Here is a 14,302-nt window from a genome sequence, read left to right as displayed (position 1 = left end):
ACATGGGTTAGGCTCCTAAATTACTAAAGATTTTTAGAAAAATGTACCTATCTCCCAGCCTCAGGAGTTTTCAATCACTGGGATTATCACTGTGGGGCTGTGATTACCCTGTGTGGGATGACCCCTGCCAGCATCAAAATTGGATGCAGGAATCTGCCTGTGCCATGCTCAGTGCAGAGTCCTAAATGTATGCAATTAAGCCCTAGATATACGTGAAAGCTCAGCTAAGAGAGTGAGAAGCAGTGAACAGCAGAACAGAGAATAGGGTTTATATACCCAGAAAAAGTACCTAGTTTCTAATGTGCTTCACTTAACAGCTCCCCTTACACATTAAAAAAGGCTAATGTGCTATTAAGTTAGCTAGTTAAGTGAACTAATTTCTTCTTATGCTGACAGTGGAGGTCATGTAATGATGTATCTTTAATTTAGTTTGCAGTACTAATGTGGCTGCTGACTTATGTGGGAGCCCTCTTCAATGGCCTGACTCTTCTGATAATGGGTAAAAATCAACATTTCTTTTAAAATCTATTTTTTTAACTCCCTTGTGATTTCTAATTAGACAAAACAGCCTGTCCTTGTGCCTTCCCCACAGTTAAACCATCAAGTTTTATTCGCCTTTCCAGTAAATATTCATTATTCCCATTACATTGTCCCTCCTGATAGAACTAATTTGTGTTTTGCAGCCACTAGTCCCAGAGCAATGGGAAATTCCATATTTGGGAAGTTTGAACAAAGTTCATTTTTAATACAAAGATCCCTGGTGGATCAGCTGACTAAGTGGCATGATACGTGTTTGTCGCTGAAGTAGGTCTCTTCTCTGGAGGAGTCTGATCTGCAGGAATATAACACTGTGCTCTTTTTCTCCCCAGCTGTGGTGTCTATGTTTACTCTCCCCGTTGTATATGACAAGTACCAGGTAAGTCTGTCCACATGGTGTGGTTTGGGTGTCTGGATGGTTCTGCCTTGTTGATGCCCGATTGACTTGGTCTTGTTTTGCTCTTTGCAGGCACAGATTGATCAATACTTGGGACTTGTGCGGACCCACATAAACACTGTTGTGGCAAAGTGAGTTCAGCAGCAGCAGACTTGACCAAAAGTCTTGCTGTGAGGTTGCGGTGCACTGGGGGTGGGTAAGAGCTGGTTGGTCCCGGGGACAACGTGCCCTATGAATGATGTCCTCCCCAGCTCCTGGCATGTCAGAGCCTGTGGGGGGGCAGATCCCTGGAGGAACACGGGCCTTCTCAGCTGAGCATAGACTGAGGCAGAGCTGTGACCCCACATCCTTCTCTCCCCTCTCCTGCCCACTGGGGAGCTGTGGACAGAGCAGCCCAACCAGGGACTGATGTCCATATTTTACCTGGCCAGGACAAACAGGAAGGAATGTGTTAACTCCCTTCCCCACTGACCACCCCAAGCCTGGGTTTTTGCATTCGGGGACTCTGTCCCCTAGAGTTAATAATACCATTAATGAACAGAGTGGGAATTAGAACACACCACCCTGTTACAGAAAGCAAATATCTGGAAGCACCATAATCTTGAGTGTTTCAAGCCACCATGGAACAGATGGAAAACCTGGATGAAATTTTTGATGCAGTCTGCTCTGGTTCCTAATGCGTTGCCTGTATCAAAAGCTTTTGTGGGATCCCTAAGGGCACAGTGACGGTCTAAGCATAGTTCTTGACACTAGAGAATTCCTGAAACAGGATGATTGGTCTGGAAGGTGGATCCATGCATCCCAGCCGTTTGTAGCCATGGCTTTGCAAAAGTTGGCTGAGTAACAGGAATCCAATGGAAGGTTACAAAATGGTGAGGTACAGAGAGCAAGTGACCCATGAGGAGATGCTGAGGAAATGGCTTGCTTAGCCTGGCAAGGAGGGAGCTAAGGAGTGATTTCATAGCAGCCTGTAAGTACTTGGTGGGAAGTTACAAGATGATAGAGCAAAACTCTTAGTAGTGGCAGATGTTATAACAAGGAGCAACAAGATAACTCCAGCTTCGAAGGTTGCTGTTGGACATTAGGAGAAACATTTTCACTAGGAGATTAGGACAGCACTGGAGCAGGCTACACAGGGAGGTGCCAGAACCTCCTTCCTTGGAGGTTTTCGAGATGCAACAAGAGAAAGTCATGGCCAGCCTGATTTCTCATTGATGATAGTCCTGCCTCACATAGAAAGTTGATTCAAAGGCTTCCAGGGGTCCTTTCCAGCCAATATGTCTGTGATTTTGTAAAACCCTTAGCCTTGGGCAGGACTAGAACTTTGTACTGAAAATTCTTTGTTTAAACTTCATTCCTGGCTTCCAACAGACCACGGTATAATAATGAAGAGGGGAAGAATATCACTGAGCATATCCCATGGTTACATGAACCACCAAAACCTGGGCAGTTTACAACTAGGGGCCTGTAAGAACACCTAGATGGGCATCACCTCTTTTTCTTCTTAGACTGTAGTCCACCTGTTGTGACCACACACTGAACACAAGCTAGGGACTACCCGTGGATAAGACTCCAAGCAGGGATCCACTGGAGTGGAATAGCTGCCTCACCATATAATCATTCTTTTTTTTCTTCTTTATTTCTAGGATTCAAGCTAAAATCCCAGGTGCTAAGAGAAAGGCAGAGTAAAGCAGACATCAAGAATTCATCAACTACAGTAGCGAAAAACGGGGGAATCTGGAGTGAAACAGCTCTGTTCTTACACTTTACTGCAAATTTATTGTTCTTTTTTTTTTTCTCAACACCATAATCTTAGAAACATAAAATTCAGAAGCAGTGCTTTTCCCCTGCTGCTTCTGCACTTAGAATATTTGCAATCACTTGTGTCAAGCACTAAAGTATAGTAAAGAGAAAAGTGTACTAGATGTGGTTTTTTGTGTTGCTTATAAAGTGCATGATGGTGAGAGCCTAAATAATATTGACCTTTTTATTTTATTTTTTTAGTGTTTTTCCTTCTTCTATTGGCATTGCTTCTATAACTTTTAATGTTACATGTGGCTAGGGGCTTTCCTGCTTTAGCGCACTGATGCAATAGTTAAAATTGCTTCTACGTCACTGGGTTGCTGGTTGGATTCATCTTTATTAACTATATAGAATTGTAGACTGATGTTTTAGTGTTTTCCAGCACAAATAAAATAAACAGTAATCGGTACTTATGGTAATCAGTTTTGTATAACTCAAAAAAATGAAAACAAAACCCAGTACTTTTGTTGTAAGGGATTGACAGGCTGATTTACATGTATGGTAACTGGAAAGTTCCAGCATGTTAAATTTATTACAATTTGTATTACATTCTCTGTAGTTCCTAATATTTGCACTTATGTACTTGATACCGAATGCATAAATAAATGTTACTAAATGTAAAAAGTTCTCCCTCTTGTTGCCACTGGGATTATCTTGTCATTTGCAAACTGGGCACATACCATGCAAAAAGAAGTGTTTTCTCTCCCTCTCCCCTTGAGATCCACACACACTTTGCCCTGACAAAATGGTGCAGCCCAGCAAGATCATCTGTAGTAGGTAGCTCATCTATCAGTTTCACATCTTGATGAGTACAGAAATAAAAGATCTTAGCCCATAGGTTTTTTTTTTTTTGTTGGTGCCGTTAGCAAATAACAGGAACATGAGTATTGTCTGTTCCTCCACATTGTGCAAAGCACAAGCAACACACTAACAGGAGGGGTCAGCACAACACAGAGGATTTTTCAGTTTCTTTATGGTCATGTTACTCTCTTATCCAAAGCTGTTCTTTGAAATCTGCTCTAAACTGTGGGATAAATACTGAATCCAGAGGCTGGGAACTGAAAGAAACATTTGCTCTTGTTCAAAGGTAAAGGTTTTTTAAAAATGGCATTTGGTGTCTGAGAACCATCAGACAAGAGAAACAGCTGTTGAACATTATCTAAAGTGCTTCAAAAAACCCACTCGGTTAAGTGCTGAATGATTTGCCCATTTGTGGAATATATCCATGGAAACTTTTTTTTTTTAATTGTATAAAAATGTGAACACCAAAACATTTTCAGCCAAATTGCAATTTTTCTTTTTTTCTATCACAAAAGTTTTTATGCAGAAATTATTTCTATAAAGAACTAGATCCTTAAACACTTACCCCAACTTTTTGAAGTCTTTCCTTAGATTCACTCATTTAATTCACCTTCATCTCAGTTTGCCATGGACATGGTGGCATCTGTCCTAGGTCAGGCTGCAGTTCTGTTTCTATATAAATGTACAACCCAAATGCACACGAGGAGTTGGTAGAAACATTGTTATAGCTGTGGGCTAGTTAATTCTTGTGAGGAGTCTCAAATACCCTTATTTTCATTTAAGGTTTACATTTAAATATTCTTCTTTTGTTTAAAAATGATAGACTTTAAAAAATAATAGTCTTTTAAATGTCACCTGCAGCTAGATAGGAACATTTTTTTCTCAATGAAAAACTGAATGCCTCAGAGTGACATATGTTGCTTTTGATCAAATGGAATATGTTTGGTTTAGCATGTGTAGTTTACAGCCAGTGGTTAAAATTCAACACCTACCCCCAGCTTTAACTGCCTCTTAGACTTCCATATCACTGCATTCAGATGGCCACTATATACCCTGTAGTTCTGGGTAAGACAGTACAGCCTGTACAAGTGTCCTTGAGAATAAAGATTGACCTTCAGAGTTCTTATTACTCACAAGATGAGTACATGGGTCCAACAGATTAATTTTGAAAATGAACATGCTTCACGTCCCATCCCACTGGTCCCATAAAGCTGTTCTTCCCTAGCACCACCAATGCAGTCATAGCCAAGATGAGCCTTTTGCAATGCCAAACCCTAAGCAGGATTTAAAGGCTACATCTCCTGTATATTTGGAAATCAAACAAAATAAAACCTTCTGCCAGAATCCAAATATTCTTAAGAGCCTAAATCAAGAGACCAAGAACCCCATTCTTGTCTCCTCCAGCGTCACCCTCTTTCTAAACCCACAGCCCTCCACTCCAGGCCCTCATCACCCTGACTGTACCCCTCCACGTGCACCTCTCAAACCCACACCCTTCTACCTTTTCTCACATCCCACCTTTCCAACCCAGCTCCCAAACTGCTTTGGAACCACCTTGACTTCCCATATATTGGGCAGCAACAGCCTGCAAGTGGGCATGTGCTGCTGAGCAGCTGGGGTGGGTTAATCTGGTGGGTGGAACCAATTAGGAAGATTTAGCAGAGGCAGAAGACTTCAGCCAGGGTTTGGATTGCTTGTGCTGCCTGTGGTCACTACCACCTTACTGGGATTGCAGCAGTGCTTTCCATGATACCTCCAAACATGGAAGCTTGGAGAATGCCATCATGCTGTAAAGCCCTTTTTTTTCTGATCTTCAAAATGGCAAACTTGTAAGGGCTTCTAGGCAGGTGAAACCTGGGAAGCAGCTCACACTGCCTGGGTAAAATGCAAGGGAGGGGAGGGTATGAAACCATTCTTTTCTCTTCAAAATGTTCCTTGCCAGAGGACCCTGGACATCGGACCTCATCACTAGTACTTCAGGAGTCAGCTTGTCCTCCTGGATCAAAGGCTGCTTTAACAAGATACACAAGCGTATGGATGTTTTGAAGACCCACCTAACCAAGTGAAGTTGTTCAGGTGGCTGGAGTGAGGTGTGTGCTAAGTACCTTGCCCAAGCAGTATCTCTCATCCTCTGTCTCTGGGTGGCTTGAGAGGGTGATACTCCCTTCCTGGAGAGGAAGCTGAGAGGTTTCTGAGGTGGATATCTCAGCTGGGAGGCTTGTTTAGATGCAAGGGCAGGTCTGGACCAGGCCTTTCCATGGCTGGGAACTGGCTGGCTAATGTAAAGATGACAATGGTGTTTTGATCTGCTCAACCTGATGCTGCCTTTCAAGTAAGGTAACAGGTCTACCTGATGATCATACCTTTAAAAGCCAGCCCAAATGACTGCTAATTTGAACTGAAACCAGTTTAACTCTGACTTGGGGATGTGAAATCAGGAGTGATGTGCTGGTGGGAGAAAAAATCCTGTTAGAACATCTACACCTACAAATGTAGTTTTTTTAGGCTCTGTGACTTTAAATTATCTTCTCCATGGTTTCACCTGTACCCTCCAGAAACTTTATAAGCCTGCTCCTAAGCTGCTGCCTGTTCAGGGGAGGTTCAATAGTTACTGAAGAGCTCTGTCAGTGCTTTATGTCTGCCTATGTACCTTGAAGTGAATACTCCATTGGTAGTTTAATGTGAAATGTGAATACTCTCTAACATGGTTGGTTTTGATTCTCTGCTGCTTGGTGCCTCAGCAGTATTTCACTCTTCTTCTAGCATATGTATTTGCCTCTGAGCTCTTACTGATGTCTTTTATGCTTCCTCTGCTAATCTAGTGAGAGTAGGATCATAAAACACATCAGTGTCAGGAAAGCCCTGGAACTGGGAGAAGATAAGAATGATATAATATTCTGTGAGCACTAATCCAGTTAAAGAGAGTCTGTCTTCTTCCCCATAGCTTTTGCTATCTCCCTGCATGCTTTCAGATGGCAGCTGGCTTCCATCCCTGTCCTGGTGGGTGACAAGCCAGTCAACTGTAAGCTTACCAGCTTTTCCTTCTCCATATGGGCCCAGGGAAAGATGTGGCAAGCCCATGTGTTTGCCCAGTGCAGCTCTGAAAACACCATGTGATGTATTTCTTCCTGGCCCTTCTTAATATATTCTATTCTCAGGCACAGAATTAAAAGATGGTCCATCAGTGAATCTGCACGCGAGCTTCCTGGGATGCCAGGAATCAGTGGAGTGAGGTTGCTGGCATGAAGGAGCCTGGTAAGACTGGCTGGCACTTGCAGCCACTGCAGCACATATGGTATTTGGATAAGGGTGAGGCGTGTTGACTGATTAAAGAGTCAATAGCTGCAGTGCCTGAAAATGGAAGGAGGAATGGTTTCTGTTAATTTCTGCCAGGATTTCTTGCTGCTCAGCACCTTTACAGGAGAGAGTGGCAAACCCTGCTCTCTGCCACGGTAGGGGAAAGATACTAAGAGTGGATGATCCTTCTCCACCCGTGTGTGTGGAAATGGGAGTTGACTGAAAGTAGGTACATGGACTTGACCTGCTTCTCTCTTACCTGAACTGTTCATTTACTGGCCTTTGGCATTTACTCATAAGTGAACAGTCAGCTCACCATCTGTTGGTGCTCTCCTCTGGTCAGCATCTAATCCAAGTAACTGCAGGCTGGCAAGTCAGATGGCTGTGACTTGCCACTTCTACAACTCTACTTTCTTCTCTGTGTGGGTAGCTGTTACTGGGGGAGGATGAGCTCTGAAGAACCAGAAAGGGCACCTGAGCCCCCTGAACCTCCTACAAGCCCGGCTATCTTCACCATCTCTGCAGTTCCCCTAGAAAGAGTGCTAAATCTACAAGTATGGCAGAATTGGGGGAACATCACCATGTGTGTGCAGGGCAAGGTAAAGTTACGTAGGCGGGCAGGTATGCGGGTAGATGGCTCTATCTCGCACGCTGACAAGCCCCCATTGACTGGGATGTGCCCGTCTCTGCACTGCCCGTGTTTGCGTCTTCCCCTACACCCCTGCTCTGCCTCAGCCAAAATGCTGGGAGATGCTGAAGGGACCAAGATCAAAGTAAGAGCATGGGATAGAGCTGTGGGAGGAGTCTGTATAGGAAAACCAAAAGACAAAGTAGCCCTGTGCTGACATTGCTTTTCCCTCCTGTCTGCCCCTTAACTAGCGAGTCAGACTCATTTCTCATGTTCACTGAATATTAAAGTGATTCAGCCTCAAGTCTGCAATTTATGCCTCCTCATGGCTCTTTTTCTTTAAGTTGAAAAAATAATTCAGTCCAGTGAAGCTAATCGTCACTCACACTAAGGCCCCTCTGCGTATATTTCCCTTTATGAGGGAGCTGTAAAGAGGATATTACATTTTTACTTCTTTTGTACAGCCCTCGAATTTAGCTAAAGTGATGTAAAGTAGCCCAGACCAGTCCAAAAATGTCTATAATGTTTTATAGATGTGGCAAAAAAAAAAAAAAAATATGTAACGTCCAGGCAGTGGAGTGATTTGAATAGCAGATATCTTTACACAAAATACTCTTCATCTGCCAAGTTAGACTTGAGGCCTAATTTAATTTCTCCTAATTCCACAGATGCTTGCTTGGAGAAAGCACCAGCCACATGATTATTAGCCTGTACACTGAGTGAAAAAGGATCACCTTCAGCACAGGCTAAACACAATTACTGAACCCTTACCAGCAGAACATCAGCTTAACTTGTCAGTTATCCACAAATTTGTAGCACTTAATATAGAAGAGGTGGGGCCGTAACCTTAGAAGGATGCATTTGAGGAAGCACCTCTTGTATTCCTTCTAGTTGGAAATTTTGAAGTCCTAGAAAACTTCCTCACCTCTCTCCCCCCTAGAAAACTAGACAATTTACAACTTTTTCAGCCGAAATACAGAAATATGTCGAACTATGGAGAGCAAAACTATCAAAAACTATATTCCAAGCTTACACATGTCAGCTTAAAAAAAAAAAAGCACTTAAGGAATATAAAATTCTGATACTACTAGTGTCACTTTTGAACACCAGATTTTCAGAAATAAGCTTAAATTTTAATTCTGACATCAGGGTATAACTAAGAATCTCTCCTTGTCTCAAATGTTTTATCTCGCCCACTTTCCCAACAGTAATCACAAGTCTATGACTCACACACTATACCAATAGTGCAAATTAAAAGAAAACAGTATTCCTACTGCTGTTTAGCCTACAGGTCTCCAGTCACAAGAGACGTGAGTAAATTTTCCTTCTGGAGCAAAATGCTGTGGACTCTGTTCTGCAGGTTGAACTATGGTACCATAACCTAAGTCTTGCAAAAGAAATCAGGCAGAGAAGCTGCTACACAGTCATGTACCTGGAGTCTGTGATATGGTGCCATGAGTGAAATTATGCATGAACCAGATAAAATGGTGATTAATAAAAGATTTTAAGAAGATCTTCAGGAGCAGATGGTAATCGGTAGTGTTAAAAGGAGAGGGCAGTAGTGAAGTTTCCAAATATCAGCCGTATTTCAACTTTTAATACATAAAACGAAAATAAATAAAATACCCCAGATGCAAAGGATGCTAATGAGCTTTGCTAAAGATACGAAGTGGTGAAGTATTGGAGACCATTGGGATGCCATATGGAAGGAACCGGATAATCTTGAAGCCCATGAGCAATAAAAATCAGATGATATTTTGCATCACAAATGCAAAATTACGTGTCCTGGATTGATAACAGAAAATTCTCTTGTTGGCTAGGAGGATGCTGGTTAGAAACAAATATTGATGAGAATCCCTTGGTTGAATACAGTAGGAAAGTGTTCATTGGGGCAGAGAAGTGCTATTAGGAGTACCCAAGGGAATGTAGGGGCCATGACAGGAATGGAGTCCAGAAGAGTTTGGCTTCATTACACCAGCAAAATGAAGTCTGGGAAGGGGTGATATAGTTGCTCTTCACATGTACACTGGGGGTAAACACCAGGAAGGCTAAAAGCTGTTTAAGCTGGTACTTAACTAAGCTGCTTAATAATGACACAGGAAAAAAAAATATATTCCATGGTTTTAGTTTGGAAATTAAAATTTATTATTGTCAGAGAAATTAACACTAGCTCCTAAATAAGAGTTAGAAACAAGCGCTGTGAATCTAAGAGTCATTCAAGGTAGGAAATAGGTTACATACAATACCGATTGCCTTCTACCTATTGCAGATGGCAGTTCCCCATGCGGCTCTTTCTTGTGCTGAAAGTGAGTTTACAAGAGAGGATTGAAGGGAATCACACACATTTCCTCCCTGCCCCCCCTTCCCCCCAGCAATTATTTCACTAGTGCATTAACCATTAGAGAGTCTCTGTGTTTGTTTATGAGGAAGAGAATATTATGGATGCTCATCTGATATGGACAAGTAGACCTACTGAAGTCAGAGCAGCTCTCTCCAGATCATGTGAACTCAAAATTTGGCCCATTCTCTTTGGGAAGAAAAGATTGCCATTGTCATTTATTGTTAACTAGTAATTTTTGTGATCCCAAGAAAGGTATTTCAGGCTCAGCAAAGACATCCAGGCACCAGTGAGGCCATCATTACACTTGTGACAAAATTTTAAAGGCTTGTCAATTCTTGCAAATGCAGATGGGGCTTCATGCTTCCTCTTGTTTCCTGGGAGTAAGGAAGATGCTATAAAGAAAGACTGGTCCCTGTCTCCCTCTGTGAATCCTGTTTGCTGTGACATAATTTTGTACGCAGGGAAAAGGGTAATCAGATTAGATCCAGGTTGTGATGGATAGGTTAATAGACACGACTGCAAATAAACACAAAGGGTTTTTTTCTGACATAAGTAAATAGAGGGGGAAAAATCTACTGGAATTCCATTCTTAGTTTTTACTCTAATAAATTTGTCAGGAAGCAGATGATTTATAAGAGATGTAAACTTTCATTCACATTGAACATGCATTCGCTTTATCCATGTGCAGACTGTGAGTTGTTGTAAAAGGAAGGGGGGAGCAGATCCTCCTAGGCAAAATTATCCCTGCTTACTCAGACCTAATATCCTGGTAGCTCCTGTAAGCTGGTGCTGCGTTGCCCAGCTACTCTCACCATAAGGCTGGGCAGGGATTTGACCTTCCCCATTTGGTGATCATGCAGTAACTAAATTGATTTCCAATACAGGGCAGCAATAAATTCCTAGAAGTCTGGAGCTAGAAATCAAAGTATTTCTTAGCTTAAATGTCCTGCAGCAATAGTAAAACCCTCCCAGTTTATGACCTGTCCTTTGCTCATGTGTGAACTTTATATGTCTGTACCATTTTTACCACCCTCATCTTTGACAGGAGTTTGAAAGCAACATCTGTAGATAAGGTCTTATTGGACTTGCACAGGCAACATGATGGCAATTGAAAAAGCATGTCTCTAGGAGAGGAGATAACCCTGCAGAGAACCTTTTGTGTAAGAGCCACTAGAAATTTTCTTTTAAGTGTCAAAGAGCTTGAAGTCCTTTGTAACTCTACAGAAGTGTTTTAAGTTCTAGTGAAGCCCTGTCTTGAAATATCTGCTGGGAAAAAAAGTTGTCATTTCACATCAGAAGTCCTGGTTTTGAACCTGTTTTTGCAGAAAAAATGGTTATATTTTGTAAGAAAAAAGGAAATTTACTATTATTTTTCCATTAAAATGTGTAATTCCACTGATACATTTTTACAAAGGTCTCTGTACAACCACAATAGCGGGATCATAATATTTCAAAAAAACCTAGGAAGAATGGGTGAATTTCCTAACTAGAAATGCTTAGTTGCTTGAAAAGGAAACAACCTATAGTTTTTCTTCAAGTATAATTTCCAGTTGAGGGGCTAAATTCACCAAGAGAATTGAGAACTTGCCCCCAGTACTTTGGTATTATAGAAATTAATTTTTTTACTTGGCCCAGAGGTGCCTGAATTTTGGCCAGGTACAAAACTGCCTGGGCTCTGCAACCACTGAGTTCATTGAGGCCTGACTCCTGCTTAAGACTTAAAAAGATTTTCAGAAAAAGAGGGCCTTTCCCTTCTTCCTAGCAAAGCTTTATCTTGTAGTTACCAAATTGGCTGTCATGCAATGGACAGATGACTTTTTTTTTTTTTTAAGCCAGATAGGTTAGGTCTTCTACTAGTTCAGGGACTACTATGTTAACCAGATAATGGTATTCTGTCTGTAGTGAAATGAAGACATGGATCCATCTATTTTGGGGGTTAACCGGAAATATTTTGCATAGTCAAAGTGCAGAAGAGCGTTACCACAGTCTACAAGGCAGTGGACACTGATTGCCCCCATCTCCTGCATCAGGAGGAGGGGAGGATGTCATCTCACTTGGGATCAGGTCCCGTGTGTGTGCCCAACATACAGGATTAACATCAGGTCATTTAACACATGGCTGTTCTTGGCACAGTTTGATTTCCAAAGCAATTTCTTGGAGTGCTGGAGGTGAAGGATGGCACCACCTTTGCTGACTGTCACTTGCTGAGCCATAAATCAATACTGATTGTGAACAAAGGTCTCCAGTAATAGCTTGGCAAGGTGGCAGCAGCCATAAATATGTAGGAAAGAAAGGAGCCATCTCCTAACAAGCTGGTTATCTCCAGAGGAAAGTTGCAGCACTTTTTATTAGACATTTTTACATAACTAAAAAGAGGTGATATTATCCTGCTGATTATGTCTCTATGAGCTTAGTTCACATGTAAATAATCAGCAGTGCCACTTCATATTCCCTCAATCACTATTTTATCTTCAATTTTGAATAAAGGATATTTGTTCTTAGAGCCCCTGTTTTTACAGTGATAACTGTAAAAGACAGATGACTGTGTTTAAAAAGATCCATGGGAAAGCTTCAAAATGCAACTCAATTGCAGCCTTCAGGCTTGGAAAAGCAAATAAAGAATCTAAGCTTTATTATTAATATTTTTAAAACTTGCATGTTTCAAAAGGGTGGCATGCCAGAACAGTCTCCAAGGCCAGAAATTATCAAGTTTAACTGCTAGGACCTAAAAGTACTGTATTCACTGTGTTTTGTGAGAAGACCATTTCATATGTTGGCCAAGATTCTTCTAGTTTTATTGTAATATTTTGATCTAATCGTGATATGATTCATTGTCCATGACAGAGGAAAGCCTCGAACCAGAAACACGGAGGTTGCAACAGTGAAGAAAATCCCTGATCAGTCATCTGCTCCTCAAAAATTACTTCTACAAGGAACAACAACCCACCCGTTGTCCCCATGGACATGCTGTGGGGAAGGCGGTGAGGTGTTCTCCTGCCCAAGGCCTCCTTTGGACGCCTGTGCACATCATGACCTCCTCCCCAGCATCTCTATGAAGCTGGCATGGGGTGGGGGCTGCACCCCCTTGTAACCCTGGGAGGTCTGTTGGAGCAACAGACCCAACCTGAGCCCCTGGGAGGTCTGTCTCAAGGCACAAAGTGTGGCTCTGAGTCCTCAGAGCCTGGTTGCCTGGCAACAGCGAGGCCTGGTCCAACCTCCATGCTGAGGTCTGGCCTGGCCACCATGTTGAGGCCTGGTCCATCCACCACAGCGCTGTCGTCCTCTGCGGTGGCACCGGCCGCCCTCAGACGTCTGGAGAGCCTGGGTGGGTGTACGCAGGGCTTGGGGGCCTGCTGAGGTGCCTCCTGCCCCAGCACCAGGAGGGACGGCTGGCCTCCCCAGGGACAACGTCCCTCCAGCCCTGCAGGCAGAAGCAGGGAAAGACCCAAGCCTTGTATTGTACATCTATTTTCTACTCTGAGGATGTGTGGAGCCAGGGCTTAATAAGGAAAATGGGTATTATTTTGCCTTACCATTTGTTGCTGGTTTAAATATCCACATAAGAAAATATGGCTAACATTATCCCCATGGCTGCATTGGCTGTGGATTGTCTTTTCCTGTTTACCTGCAGCCTGGTTTACTGGGTTTAATGTAGAAGACATAAAATCCAAAGGACAGAGTCACTGCAAGTGGTGGAGAAGGGCCATGTGTAGGCCATGTGTTTCTAAATGAGATGGCTGCCATTGTTATTAATGCCTTTCCTCCTTGTTGTTTTGGGTTTACTATTACGTATGGGGCCATCTGGTTCCTCTGTGGGACTCCCAAGACTTTTTGGCAAGCACATATGTGAAGATGTCTAGGGTTTTTCTTCTTCAAGCCTTTCTACTACATCTTATTTCTGGAAACCCTGCTTAAAAAAGGATCTTCATCTACAGCTACAGTCTCTACCTGTAATACAGACCTCCTCACTAACACCGTTGCTGACATTGTAGGGCAGCGTTGAGAAAAATCCTCGTTCAACTACAAGTCTGGTGTCACATTAAGAAAGCAAATACACTGTGCACGGTGGTTCAGGCGCTGTGGCAGGTGGTGCGAGACAGATGCTTGTGGTCCCCTCAGCCTCTGAAGTGAGCATGTGGCATGGTATTGAAGGCAGAAGGAAATTTTAAATATGCTCAAAGCACATATTCATTCCTTTCAGGTCTTGAGAGGTTAGAAGCCCTTGAATTATCTTGAATGTTAATTTTTTTTCCTGTGCTGTATCAGACAAGAATCTGCTTATGGAGCTGTTGGGCCTTCTTGGAAGATAAACGTGATCTATATAATCTCATTTATCACGTTGTCTCTCGTAAGAAATACAGCCTGCGTTCAGGATAGCTGGACGGATTACAGAGATGCAAAACTGGAACAATTCAGCAATCAGCAACTTGGTGCGAAGGCCTTCGTGGAGGAGATGAAGCAATGACTAAAAACAGAATAAATTTACTTTAGGAGGAAA

At 42.5% G+C, this 14,302-nt stretch overlaps 1 protein-coding gene across 2 annotated transcripts in view; it reads left to right on the top strand.

Annotated features, from left to right (window-relative positions):
* Positions 1 to 3,365, top strand: part of RTN1 (reticulon 1) — a 119,712-nt gene extending 116,347 nt beyond the window's left edge. For both annotated transcript variants that reach the window (XM_074868972.1, XM_074868974.1), the window contains 4 exons: positions 430 to 499; positions 870 to 916; positions 1,007 to 1,065; positions 2,581 to 3,365. In XM_074868972.1, coding sequence (XP_074725073.1) covers positions 430 to 499; positions 870 to 916; positions 1,007 to 1,065; positions 2,581 to 2,623 — 219 coding nt within the window. In that variant the 3' untranslated portion in view covers positions 2,624 to 3,365. The remainder of the gene's footprint in view (positions 1 to 429; positions 500 to 869; positions 917 to 1,006; positions 1,066 to 2,580) is intronic.
* Positions 3,366 to 14,302: the final 10,937 nt, after the last annotated feature.

Source organism: Strix uralensis, chromosome 4 (assembly GCF_047716275.1).
Source record: "Strix uralensis isolate ZFMK-TIS-50842 chromosome 4, bStrUra1, whole genome shotgun sequence".
Lineage (NCBI taxonomy): Eukaryota > Metazoa > Chordata > Aves > Strigiformes > Strigidae > Strix > Strix uralensis.
This window is presented reverse-complemented; position numbering and strand designations above follow the sequence as displayed.